At 31.2% G+C, this 13,186-nt stretch overlaps 1 protein-coding gene across 1 annotated transcript; it reads right to left on the bottom strand.

Annotated features, from left to right (window-relative positions):
• Positions 1–2,455: 2,455 nt before the first annotated feature.
• On the bottom strand, positions 2,456–7,477 carry LOC137806610 (uncharacterized). Its single transcript, XM_068606822.1, has 8 exons — positions 7,142–7,477; positions 6,979–7,034; positions 6,196–6,358; positions 5,469–5,557; positions 4,216–4,348; positions 3,658–3,750; positions 3,023–3,125; positions 2,456–2,947 (listed from the first exon to the last, which is right to left on the bottom strand). Exons 1-8 carry the CDS (start codon positions 7,328–7,330, stop codon positions 2,493–2,495), a joined length of 1,281 nt encoding a protein of 426 aa, XP_068462923.1. The 5' UTR covers positions 7,331–7,477; the 3' UTR covers positions 2,456–2,492.
• Between the last annotated feature and the right edge of the window lie 5,709 nt (positions 7,478–13,186).

Below are 13,186 nucleotides of genomic sequence, written 5' to 3'. Positions count from 1 at the left end.
GGTTTAGAGTGTGTTGTGCAGCTATGAGATGCGATCCAAAAGCTCTTTTCTTTCCTTCTTTCTTTATTTATTTCTTTATCTGAAGTCTCTTTTATTTTCCTGTTCCAAATTATTAAACATATATATTCATTCCCAAACAATCTTAGATTTTATTATTACTTCTCTTGTTTTCAATTTTGCTTCAAATTTGCGCATTGATTGTAATTGATTCCAGTATTGTTGTGAGAGATATTGCTAAAGATTTTCTTAAATAATGTCTTAAAAGTATATTTTCTTTGTTCTTGAACGGTTTTATAAAGGAGTTTTAATTGCCGGATTTTGAGAGAATATCCCTACAAAATATTTGTTTTCAATTATTTTTCTGAGATATTTGTATATTTAATTTCTAATTTTTTATTTCATATTCGTTTTCTATTTTGATTCAAAGGAATAACTTGGGTTAAAACCACATAATTAACAACAGAAATAACAATTAAGGCCCAAATGAACCCAATTAAAAGAATATTAATTAAAAAAATATGTTTATCCATGATTACAGCCCAAGAATATATGATTAAAGCTATTAAGTGTAAGTAGAATTATGTTCATCAGTCCACGCCATTAATAAACCACTTCAACAATTTGAATACCTTATTTACTCAACTTTTAGGTGTAGATATCAATATAGTTGAAAGTGAACATATGGAACTTCTACTTCAAATTTTATTTTATTCGTATGATAAACTTACTATCAACATGACAAATAATAATATTGATAGATGTCGAGGATGGTGTTGAAGTTGTTCTTGAAGAAAAATTCAAGCGAAAGAGTAAAGAGTAAGAAATAATGGTGGGAAGTTTAGAGCAAACAAATGATTTAATTATTATGAGATCTAAATAAAAAAAACATGGCTTTAGTAGGAATCAAAATCATGTTATATCAAAGTTAAGAATGAAAAAATAATCTCAAATGTTATAATTATAATGCAAAAGGGAACATGAAAAAAGATCGTTGACATAAGAAAAATGGAGAAAATAACTCTAAAGTAACAACCTCGTAAGGTTATGTTGTAAATACTTAAAAGATTGAGATGTTATAGTTAGCGAAACAATAATCAGTTATAAAGACAAAAAATAACTTTATGATTGATGGACATTGGATTTAGACGTAACCTAATAAATGACTTCACACCGAGACTGATTTTGCACAAATGAATCTATACAAGAGAGATTCATATTCGTGGGAAATGATATGTCTTAGAGATTTTGAGTCTATACTATCAAATTAAAAATATTTGATTATATTGTTCACACAATTTAATAAGTACAACTTGTTAAGGGCTTGACAAAGAATCTATTATTTATTCAATAATTAGATGACCTCATGTGTAAGATGCATATGGATGGTGAGATCTTGAGAGAAATGAGAGAATATAGTAATGATGAAATTAGAAAATATTACAACTACTTTATACGTGATTTTGAAATTGAAGAAGCCAACACATTAATTAAGGACAAGTTTAGACGAACAATAATGATGTGACATCATAAACTTCGTCACATGTTAGAAGAATATAGGAAAACAATTGTGAAATATTATTTATTATTGGGCTCAAGAAAGTTAATTTAGCCTTTATGAGCATTATGTGATAAGAAAACACCATAGGTTGAAAATTTTCCAGGGTGGCCACCATAAGCATACACATACTGGGACATTGCCAAATGGGATATTAAGAATAATAACTTCAAAAACATTTTTAAAAAACCATTTGAAAAAGAGCTTTAATAAAAAAAATAGTGGTGTGATTCAATAGTAAATTTTAGAAAAATAATTTACTTATATACAAAATTTAAAATTATTTATTACAAAATATGTTATTTGAGTAAGAAATTTCAAAAGAAATTAAAATTCTAAAATTTTGAGACTAATTAAACTATTTAAAATTAAAAAAATTAAATTTCACAAAATAAATAAAGAATTTGAAAATTTTCATATTCTTAAATTCATCTATCTTTTCTTCATAATCTCTCTTCAACTCAATTTTAATCAAAGTATCACTGATTTACCAATATCAAAACACTCTTGTGATGATCAATTTTCAGCTGACACTAATTACGATTTTTTTTAATAGAAACTATTTTTATTTAAATTGTTAAAATTATTTTTATTGTTTTCGTACGTCACTATTAATTCGTACTCAGTACTAAACAAAGTTTCTCAGTCAATGTTGCAAAGTCTACTTTTTGGCAAATATGAACTACATTTTTTTTGAACAGAGTTTCTCAATGTTGGGAAGACTATTTTTTGACAAATATGAACTACATTTTTTTATTGACATCTATTGTGATTTTTGTTGTTTATGTTTATGGTGTTTATGTTTTTGTGATTGATACAGTTTTTTTTGTCAAACAATTTATTATGCTTATTTTTTGAATACTAACTAGGAAAAGCTTGATAGATAAGAAGAGCTTCCAGTTCTGATAACTGTCCACAACAAGACATGTGATTATTATTAATCTTGAGGATGTTCAGTAACAACTGTCTTACTTGGACATGTCCTACTATTATGTCCCTTTTTCTTGCACAACCTACACTTGTATGGCCTTGGAGAGGCCGTGTTTCTTTTACTAGGAACAACTTCAGGACAGGTCCTACGGTTATGGCCCAATTGGAGACATACTTTACACTTCCGCTGTTTTATCATTCTCCCCTTTCTATGGCTTATCCTTAACTTCCTACATGTTCTTCTGTTGTGGCCCTTTTCCCCACAGACTCTGCACTCATGGGGTTTTATCATTCTCTCATTGCTATGGCTTACCCCTATCTTGCTACATGTTCTTCTGTTGTGGCCTTTTTCCCCACACACCCTACACTTGAATCGCCGATCAATCAAGGTATCCTTCAGTTCCGGACAGTAGTGTTTCCTATGCCCTTCTCGTCCACAGTTTTGGCAGTAGAATTTTACTCCTGCATTTGAGGAGGGACAAAAACCAAATGAGTATAAATTTCAACCAGTCACAGGTGCAGGGGTATGAAAATTACCCTTCATGGCTATGCTCCTTTTCTGTCTGTTTATTGGATCACTAAAGAAAGCTTTCATAGTTTTGGAAGTGTGCCTTCTTGCTGCAACAGTTCCCTTGGCTTTCTGCATCCATTGAAGCAAATATTCATGTGATGTCACACATATCGTTGGACGACCAAAATGAGTGATTACTACATAAATCACAAAAAAACAGCACAGGAAACTTCTTATTGAAGCCATATTTTATTTTGGGGATGTTCCAGTAGATCAAAACAAGTGTAGGGTTTAACCTCTGAACAAGAATGCAACAAAAATTAATATGAAGGAAGCAATCATTTAGTAAGGGTTTACTTGGACAAACTTCTCCAAAAGTTCTTTATAGGAGAGAAAAATAAGAAGAAAATTCAAATTAATTCCATAAACAAAAAATTACCAATGCATAAATTAATTTGTAGAAGTTTTCTCATATAGTTTCTCTAAAGTTTTATTTTTAACTCGTGTACAAGTCAATTTTAGCTTATAAAAGAAGTTAATTTCATTTTTTTTCCTTTTATTTATCTCTTCAAGAAGGAGCTTATGTAGAAGCTCATCCAAACAGGCCTTGATACCAAGAGAAAATTACTTCAAATGAAATACAAATCTTAACATTTAAAACCTTAATAGCAGCCACACGCTGTGCCTGAAGCTTGGGATCCTGGTGAATAATCTTCATTCGGTTGCTAAACAGACCAGTTTTGGCATTGAGACTCTGCAATCATTCAACTAAACAAAGACATTTAAATTTGCAAGCAACATTAACAATATCCATAAATTCCCCTTCTTGATTTATCATATTAATACAGCAGTAAAAACCGTGCATGGAATTTATATCACTACCCAATTATAACTTCCTCCTTGTATTTGTGCCTTATATGTCCATATAGAACAAGTTAATGCTCAAGTCTCTTAATCAGAAGCAGGTTGATGCTTCTGCATGATAAGAAGTGTTCCTATCAACTTAACTTTCATTATATAAGACCCCAAAACTTGCCATTCACTTCTATGTACTGTGTTCTCCCTTGTGTGTATAGGTGTTTGGAATGTGCATGTAAGTCTAAATATATAAACAATGATGGGAACAAGCTAATGGCTCAAAATCTCATGTAAAACGTATGCATCATAAATAACAATTTGTATCCAAAGCATATTAAGTAAGGATAAGCAACCAACTAACTTTTAATGAACGACTAATCTTTAATCCAACTTCTGGAGGTGGTGAGTGGTAAACACGCTTGGATTTTTTCTTCACATCCAGCTTTATGTCTAATTTGTCAACTTCATCATCTTCCTTCACTTTAAGTGGGGAACTGAAAAAGTCAAACCCATAAAGAAACATTTATGTATGCCCAAATAAAACAAAACAAACAACATTTTACATAATTCAAAGATTTAGATGCATAATAAACAGACAGAAAATTAAACTTTTACGTTTGTCAAGTATGTTACAAAATATACCACCATCATATAGGAATCTCATGAAATCATTTTGCTTAGAATTTCACATAGATTTGATGTTGAGTCAATTATACTCAATGACAAGAACAAAAGCAACATAAATAAAAGCCAGATCCTCATACCATTAAGGTGCAACAAAATAAAGTGATAAATACAAACCACAAATTAGTCTGAATACTTTACCACAACTAATACTGATATGGTATGATCCAAACATGTAAGCTGAACCAATTTCCTTCTGAATGAACATACATAACATTTTTTATACAAACTCTGAAGAATATTTAATATTTTATACTGATAGATCATTATCATCAACAATCAATAAAATGCAGCCCCAAATTTCTGAACTAGTGCAGGGAAGCAGAGTAGCAATGCCAGATTACAGCAGTTCAACAGACTATTTTGACATAATCTCCTATGAGCGGGAAGGAATATCAAAGATTAAGAATGAAAAATTAAGAAAAAAAACATCACACCGGGAAAAAAAAAGAGCAAATCATAACAAAAAATAATAATGTAGAAACAGCCAGATGATCAGATTATGCTCATACTCAACACATTAACGAATAATTATTGATGTGTTTTGATAGATTGAAAAGGAATATTATACATAACTAACTATTTAGTATTTCATGAACCATTTTTGCATACAATATTATTTGGAAGAGGGTGGAAAACTAAAGCTAAGCATGGACATTGACATGTAGAAGGATATTGTGACTAAAAAATTCAAGATGTCATATTAGGATGCAAAATGCATGCCACATCAAACAAGTGTCTGGTATGTGCTTGATACAACTAGTCATTTGTACACACAAGGCTCCTTTCTTTATCCATGGCAGTGATAAGTCTTCAAAAATTTATTTATATTATTTTGCAGATGACTATGTAAAATGTCATATCAACATTGTCAGATTTAACAAATGATAAGATTAGTAAAGAAATACAAATTTATTTCTCAATAATTACATAGAATGGGCTCTCTCCCATGGTTTTTCATCAATTGATTCCTCCCATATAACACGATCTCCAGAGCATTGGTAGCAAGTCAATATACCCTGTGTACAAGAAGAACGAATGGGAAAAAAAGTAAACAAAGTAGCTATTGTGCACATTGCACGGATATGAGGTTCAATATCTTAGTGTTTCACAACTTCTACGAATATTAGGAAAATAACAAGCAAGAACTTTTAAATAACAATATATATAAACTCATAAACACATACGATGCAAATTACACCAGTAACAAGTGTGTTTAACAAGTGTCTTGTCATCATGGCATCAAAAGCTATGTTGAAGTCTTATGATTTGTGTAAATATAAGTCTGGAAGCATATGGGTTGATTCACCTACGATCAACTCAGCAATATCAAACTTATATGGCCAAGGTAAGTCTAAATTTTTGCATTGTAAGTGCACAGAAGATAAATAAAAGCTCATGTGCCTCATCCTCAAGTGAATTTCAACTTAAGAATTTCTCTTTCAAAATCAGAAATGACTTAATTTCGGGTTGTCTTATATGGAAGTAGGATATGTATGGCATGACATTTATATAAACTTGATGATGATCCTAACTTTTCAGAGTAAATATGGATATTTAAGGAATAAATTATCCAAGCCATTAAAATCTCCTAAAACCACGTTTAAATTGTGGTTTACTTTACTCAGTAACCAACAATAATTCCAAAAGAAACTACCTTTCCATAACATTTTGGACAGTCTGGCCTTGATCTTTCTATTCCACACTCTGTACAAGGTGTATAACCCCTTGCTCGGCAACTGGGACAAGGTAGCTCCCTGATATACTGTCCATTTGGACCAAACCAGGACCTTGGTTCTGGTGAATGAGACTTACCCTTGCTGAAATGAGAGCAAAATACTGCTAAAAGTTACTCCACCAAAGCTTCTAATAAAATGTTAAACCTTAATAGACATCATATGTTCGTTACAACGCAAATAACCAAAATTAGACAGGCAAGAATCCGGAACACACACTAATATAAAAGAGGAATTCAGTGATAGCAAAAGATGAAGGCTCTTAAAAATGTTTTTGTTCCCTGACATAAAGTCATATTTTGTTTCTTGGTCTTGTCAAAATTTTGTTCAGTTTTGGGTATTTTTATTTTGGTTTAGTCCCTCTAAATATTTTTGTGTTTCATTTGCTTTTAGTCCCTCTAAATATTGTTCAAAGGGACTAAAAAAGAATTGTAATTAAATATTTTATCTTCCCTGTTCTTAATAACTGGGTTCCCTGGATTTAGTAAAACCGTCACAGATTCTTATTTGTCTTCTTGCCATAAAATCAATATAAAAATTGTATAAGATCAATGATCTGTTTACAACTTTCAGAATGCAAACAAAATTTAAAATTTCCAAACAGTTAACGATTTAGCGATATATTAAACTTTTATTTTTATTTCCGACAATGTAAGAGCAAAAATAGTTAAATAATAAATAAAATAAAAGTAAAAAGTTGAGACCTTGGTTTGAGCTCCACCTCCAGCCCGAACAGTTCTTCTGGAGGATTGTAGCCCAACTGTCACAGAACAATAACCTATTATTATCCAACTATAATTAAAAATAAAAGGAAAGTTATGGTTTTGTTTATGTTTTTTAAGGTAAGGAAAGAAAAAGATAATGTGCCTGGTTTGGTTTTGGGGTGGAAAAGGAATCGTCAGTGAGTGAAGAACAAAGGATGGTTGGTGAGGGGCAGAAGGAAGCACTTGTGTTATGATGAAGCAAAAGCAAAGGACGCGCGTTTGGTGAGTTTGTGCATGGATATCTGAGAACGCGAAATGCAGAGTGAAACACGTGAATTTGGTTGGAAATCATGAACAAAGAAGAAGCTTTGTGTGTTCTGTGTTTGATTTGATTTGGTTATTGGAAGTGTGTTCTGTTCTGTTAGTGGAAATGATGTTAATTGGTGTTGGAGTTTTGCGTTTGAGCTTCAAACGTGCGGCTACAAAGACCGGGTGAGGTGGATGGATAAGTGGGAAGTGGCATATGATAAGGTCGTTGGATTCTCCCAAATAATCTCATTAATAATTATTAATCACTTTTCATATGTTCATTTTGGATTCGAAGTTCACTTTGGAATCAAGTAGTTTTGTGTGGGATAAAAATTTGTTGTCATTTTATTATAAAGACATTCATTTATAAGTTATATTATTTTTTATTTTGTTTTAACAAAAATCAATTTTACAAACTAATTTCATTTCTAAATCGATTTAACTAAAACTAATTTTATATATGGACTAATACTATCAAAGTTCATATCACATTAATTATTACTTTCCATAATGATTAATAATCTCATAAAAAAAAATACAAGACTAAGATTTTAATTGGTAAGATAAGAAGTCTTCTAGTAGCCTTATATTGTGCATATATTTAATTTTTTTTATATAAAAATCACAATGAAATTTGACATTTCAATTAAGCTGACACATTAAGTTTTAACTATCATATATCATCACATAAAAAAAAATACAAGACAAGCATGCAGATTAGACTAAAACTCATACAGATAAACTAAAGCTCCTAAAACTAAACAATGTGAAACATCACAAGCTTACACCTATTATGAAAAAAGTTCAAAAAAATACTAGGAGGTAGACTGTTATACCAAACAAATTCATGCCTATTAAGCAAACCTAAAGAGACAAGTTTATCAACACAATGATTAGTTTCTCTAAAAACATGGAAAACTTTAAAAACAATTTCTCTATAAAAAGAAAGACATTTATTTCATCTATTCCTAAAAAACCAATCCACATAAGATTTGGAGGGAAAAACATGACATACCAAAGAAGAATCACACTCTAACCAGAGTTGTATATACCCATCTTTTTGCACTTCCTCGAGAGAAATAATAACTCTCATGAATTCCGTCACTAGAGAAAATTGGACACCTAAAAAAAAAGAAAAACCACCAACAAAATCACTCATGCTACCTCTAAAGATACTTGCATAAGAAAGAAGACCACGAGAACCTCTTGGAACACCATTCATGTTTACCTTAATCCAATGAATAAAAGGAAACTTCCAAAAAAACTTGAATAGGCTTAAGAATGTTACTAATCCTTGTATTTATACCCAAAAAAAACTTTAACACATATAAGTCTTAGATATAATTATTTATTAATTTATTAGAAACATTTCCAAATAAATATGGGAAAGTGAAGAAATATGGAAAGACTAATATTAATGATCACGTAGATGTATTTAACACCATAACTAACTAAGAAAAAAAAGTGAAGTATTACATTGATCTTTTTTTATTTATATACTCAATTTTATTTATTTATTATCCTAGAATTTCATATTCACATTGTATTATGTAATTGGTAAATAAATATATTGGTTTATAAGAGAAACTCAAACCGGTTTTTTAAAATGTTGGTGATTCAAATTAACGAAATAGTATCTAGAGTGGGTTGTCAAATGTAAAATTTGGATTATATATAATGATGATAATAAATTATGATAATAGATAAAGGTTTTAATGTGTTTTTTTAAATAAATCATCATTTTAATTTAAGTATGTAAATAGATGACAATTTAAACCTTAAAGAATGAACATTTTTATTTTAGTTTAGAATGTTTATAATTTAATGACAAATTGGTTCTGAACTTTATAATTTAATGACAAATTAATATAATGTGTAAAATTGATCTTCAAATATGTGAGGAAACTGGAAGGAGAAAGAAAGAGGCTTACGTGCAGAGAAAGAGAAGGCACTGAGCAAAGCATTGAGAAAAGAAAATCATCTTATTGATAGTGGAAAGAACAACAGAAGCACTAAATATATATTGGACGTACTGCATATTGCATACAAAGTCAAAGATAGAAGAAACAATTTGAGATATTGATGAAGGAAGAGTTGTTCCATGGAATTCCAAACTGATTTGATGGAAGGAAGCTTGGAGGATTTGCAGTGGAAGATATGAATTGAAGGAAGAATGATTCTGAATTGGAGGAAGTGCAAGAGTTGCACGTTCAAGCTTTGTTGAAGAAGAAGCTTCTTCAAATATTTCCCTAGCTCTAGGTTCTTGAAACTCTAGAAAAGAGAGAGACAAGAGACTAAAAATTTTGAATTTGTAAAGTTTCTTTACTCATATATCAAGTTTGAATATATAATGAGAAGACAAACCTATTTATAGTAATTGGGAAGGGAAGGTAGCTTGCAAGTGAAGTCACACTAACCCTAGTTTCACAAGTGCAAAAATGACATTTTATACTTGTTTTATGAGGCATTTTACATCACTCTTGTCACCAGTGTTGATGTGGGCGTTCTAAAATGTGAGTTACATATAACACAACTTGTTCAACCGGTGTTATATGTGGTCATATATTACACCGTTTACTCGAGTCAACCAGTGTAATATAGAGGCTTAAATGTGTAGTTGGTAAGCCCTTGTATTACACTGATTGGCTCGAGTAACCAGTGTAATATAAGGCCAGTTTTTTTATAAATTTAAAAAAATATTCTTTTACACAAATTTATAAACTTGTAAATATAATAAAATCAGAATACCAGCCAGATTGATTTGTATATGTAGAGAAATACAAAGATTGTTATTGAAACTAATCAAAATTGTATAATTTACATCTAATGAAAATGTACATATGTTAGAAAGTAACAAATCATTACATGTTTTGATTCCTAACTTCTAGAAAGTACTTCCCATTGCATACAGATTTCTTCAATATTTTGTGTGCTTAATGGCTCGAAATCTTCAAAAAAGCTGAGAAATGTAAGAGTATATGTTAGTGTTCATACTAACTTTAAATATTCAAAATGAGAAGTTAGAGTATTTAAAATCACATAATATCTGCTCCCAAGAGTCTATAATCCTCACACGTGCTATGGTCCACATCCAATGCATCACATAGTACATTCAAAGTTCCCTTGTTGCTTATTGCACTATTATGAAATATAAGTAACAATTAATTTAATTGAACTAAAAAAAGTAAAACTTAATAGTTTTAATGAAGAAGTGAATAACCTTAGGATAAATCCAACGTAGATTTTGTGATGATGAAGTGGACCTATCCCCTAAGACAATGCATACATTGATTGGACTAAAATGATAAAAATCATTAGTAATTCACAATAAATTATATAATTTACATTAACATACCTTTGTACTACAGTCTTTATATCTTGACTCGGTTTTGTATGTAGTGAACAAAACCCTATGGGGAAAATAAACATCAATTGCCAGTGAGACCTAGTATACAAAATTTCATTAGTCATTTTTATAATTATGTAAATTTTAAATGTAAAAAGTTTTACTTACCAATTTATAAAATGAGCAAAATAAATCCTTTTTTTTTCATGTCTGAATCTATCTTTGAATGTAAGTCTGACAATCAAGTTTTTTATTCCCAGACTTTTGTATGGATTTGGGCTCAAGGAAACAATAAGTATCAAAATTTTCCATGTTGATAATTATTTGATTTATATACCTACATTGTTAATATAAATATGACTGACATGATTCATGAAACATCATTCGAATAAATAACATGTAATTATTAAGGGTACTTACATCATTCATAGTTGAATAACTCCGATGTTCAACAATTGATTACCCTAAATGATTTCAAACACATCTTGCATGGTTATGTACAATGGTATACCATCATTATCAACCCCAAATAATGTGGCATCCCAAGGAATCACATAAGAATCTTGAAACATTTGATATGAAACCCTGACCAACTCTTGGATTGGGTTCACATATGTTTGGACTAGTGGTTGGACTTGAGGGCTTAAAGGAACACCAATTGGTGCATTCTGTCTCGTAGCAGAGTCTTGTAAAACATAACAACAAATATAAAGTATAAAGTATAAATCTAAAAACCATCATAACACTAATAGCCCTTAGTGAAATATACTTGATAATGTTTTGAAATGGTCTTTATCAGATGTGTAGGTCATGCAATAAATGTTCCAAGTACCTTTGTCACTGTATTAACCTCTGATGTGGGAACTGGAATTGCAACAGACGCATGTCTAACTTTTTCAACTACCATTCTAGAAAAATCACTCTGCATGGGCACGGTGTGGATGGTTGAACCTCCTGGATACACTATGCCAATTACCACTACATGAGGAGGATTTCCATCAACAGTAACTTGCAATGATAGGAGGATTTAATGTCATCATCTTCAAAGTCCTTCACATCACAACTACCTTTGGTGCTAGCTCGACCACGAGAATAAATTATATCCACTGGTTCAGCTGGATTATATCTTTGTTCTAATTCAACTCTTAACTATTAAGTAACTTGTTCTTTTATGCTCTTAGTTAGTTGTCCAATCACCCTCTTTGTCAATTGTGCAACTAATTGATCCATCATCTACTAGCTGACATTTTTAGAAAAGCTAGATCGAGAAACTGATCCAAAATATTGTCTAACACCAACATCAAAACCAGTCGTACGAACACGCCCAGGATGTTCTTCAGTGCCAATGGCCACGATCAAGATTTCATCTCGACCTTTGGGAATAAAACATCCTTGGGAGCTTTGCTCCACTAGCTCATTCTGTAAAAAATAATACAATGCGTTAATATAATAATATGTAATGATAAGTTTGTAAGACTACAAGTATGACTTGTAATTATGAACTTACAATACGCTGAGAAATCTCTAATGATTTCTCAGATGTCATATGACTCCCTAGTTTAGTTCTAGCCAACTTCCATTTCTCATGTCGACTAGGAGGGGATGGGGGAGAGATAAGTTCAGCAGAACCAGATTCTGCTTGTTGTCTCTTTAACTTTTCTTCTACTATTCTTCTCTCTAGCAAATCATAACCTCCCCGAGACAGTTTGTGGGGGGTAGTATTTTTTGTGCAATCATTTGAGCTTTCTTCCTCTTTTCCTGTAACTATATCATACACATATAACTTATAAATTCCATGATAAGATAAAATAACATATATAATGAACTGTTCACAAACCTCCTATTTGGGATCCGTTCGACTCTAAACAAATTGAGACCATGTCTCTTCATCTATAGAATATTTTCTAGAAGGAGACTTGTCCTTGTATTTACCAAAGATGTAATGGGTTGTTAGATTGTCTTGAATTGCCTCCATTTTGTAATTACTGAAGACATTATTTTGCTCCGAACCAAATTCGAAGTCTCAAACTCAAAATTTGCCTACTAAATATAATAAATAAATCATTAAAATGTAAATTCAATAGACAAATTATTTAATAGCATTTAAATAAATAACTTACACAAATATCCTCCCAGATGAGATTCTTGTCTACTTCTGATACGTGGTCCTAGTCAGGGGTCAAGATAAAGACCTTAGATCGAGCTAAGACTCCCAATTACAAATTGAGCCTAATTAGGGCATGATGTCCTACCCGCCTGAGGGTCTATTTGAATTGGAACCTTATTACTACCCATACTCCTAATCACAAGATTTCTCAGTCATGTAGGATCTCGGGTCTTCCTTGATGACTCAACCATGTGATCGACCTACAAAGAATAAAAACATGTTTAAGATATATATTTAACCGGTGTAATATGTACCAAATATTTACAAAAATTCCACTGTGTTTTTCTTTAGACCGGTTCTCATTTGACCGACCTAGAATGTTGTTGTAGTAAGCCATTTCCGCACTAGTGCTTGCATGGCAAGTTAGGGTTAGGGTTAGCATAGTC

Source organism: Phaseolus vulgaris, chromosome 3 (genome assembly GCF_000499845.2).
Source record: "Phaseolus vulgaris cultivar G19833 chromosome 3, P. vulgaris v2.0, whole genome shotgun sequence".
Lineage (NCBI taxonomy): Eukaryota > Viridiplantae > Streptophyta > Magnoliopsida > Fabales > Fabaceae > Phaseolus > Phaseolus vulgaris.
The sequence above is the reverse complement of the archived record's forward strand: the minus strand, read 5'-3'. Positions and strand labels throughout refer to the sequence as shown.

Bases quoted from the DNA above. Each gene is read 5' to 3' on its own strand.
- LOC137806610 (XM_068606822.1), bottom strand. From the start codon at position 7,330: ATGATTTCCAACCAAATTCACGTGTTTCACTCTGCATTTCGCGTTCTC. The intron at 7,035-7,141 runs GCACATTATCTT...GTTCTGTGACAG, and splicing joins CCACCCCAAAACCAAACCAG to TTGGGCTACAATCCTCCAGA. The intron at 3,751-4,215 runs GTTAGTTGGTTG...GAATGATTGCAG, and splicing joins AGATTAGTCGTTCATTAAAA to AGTCTCAATGCCAAAACTGG.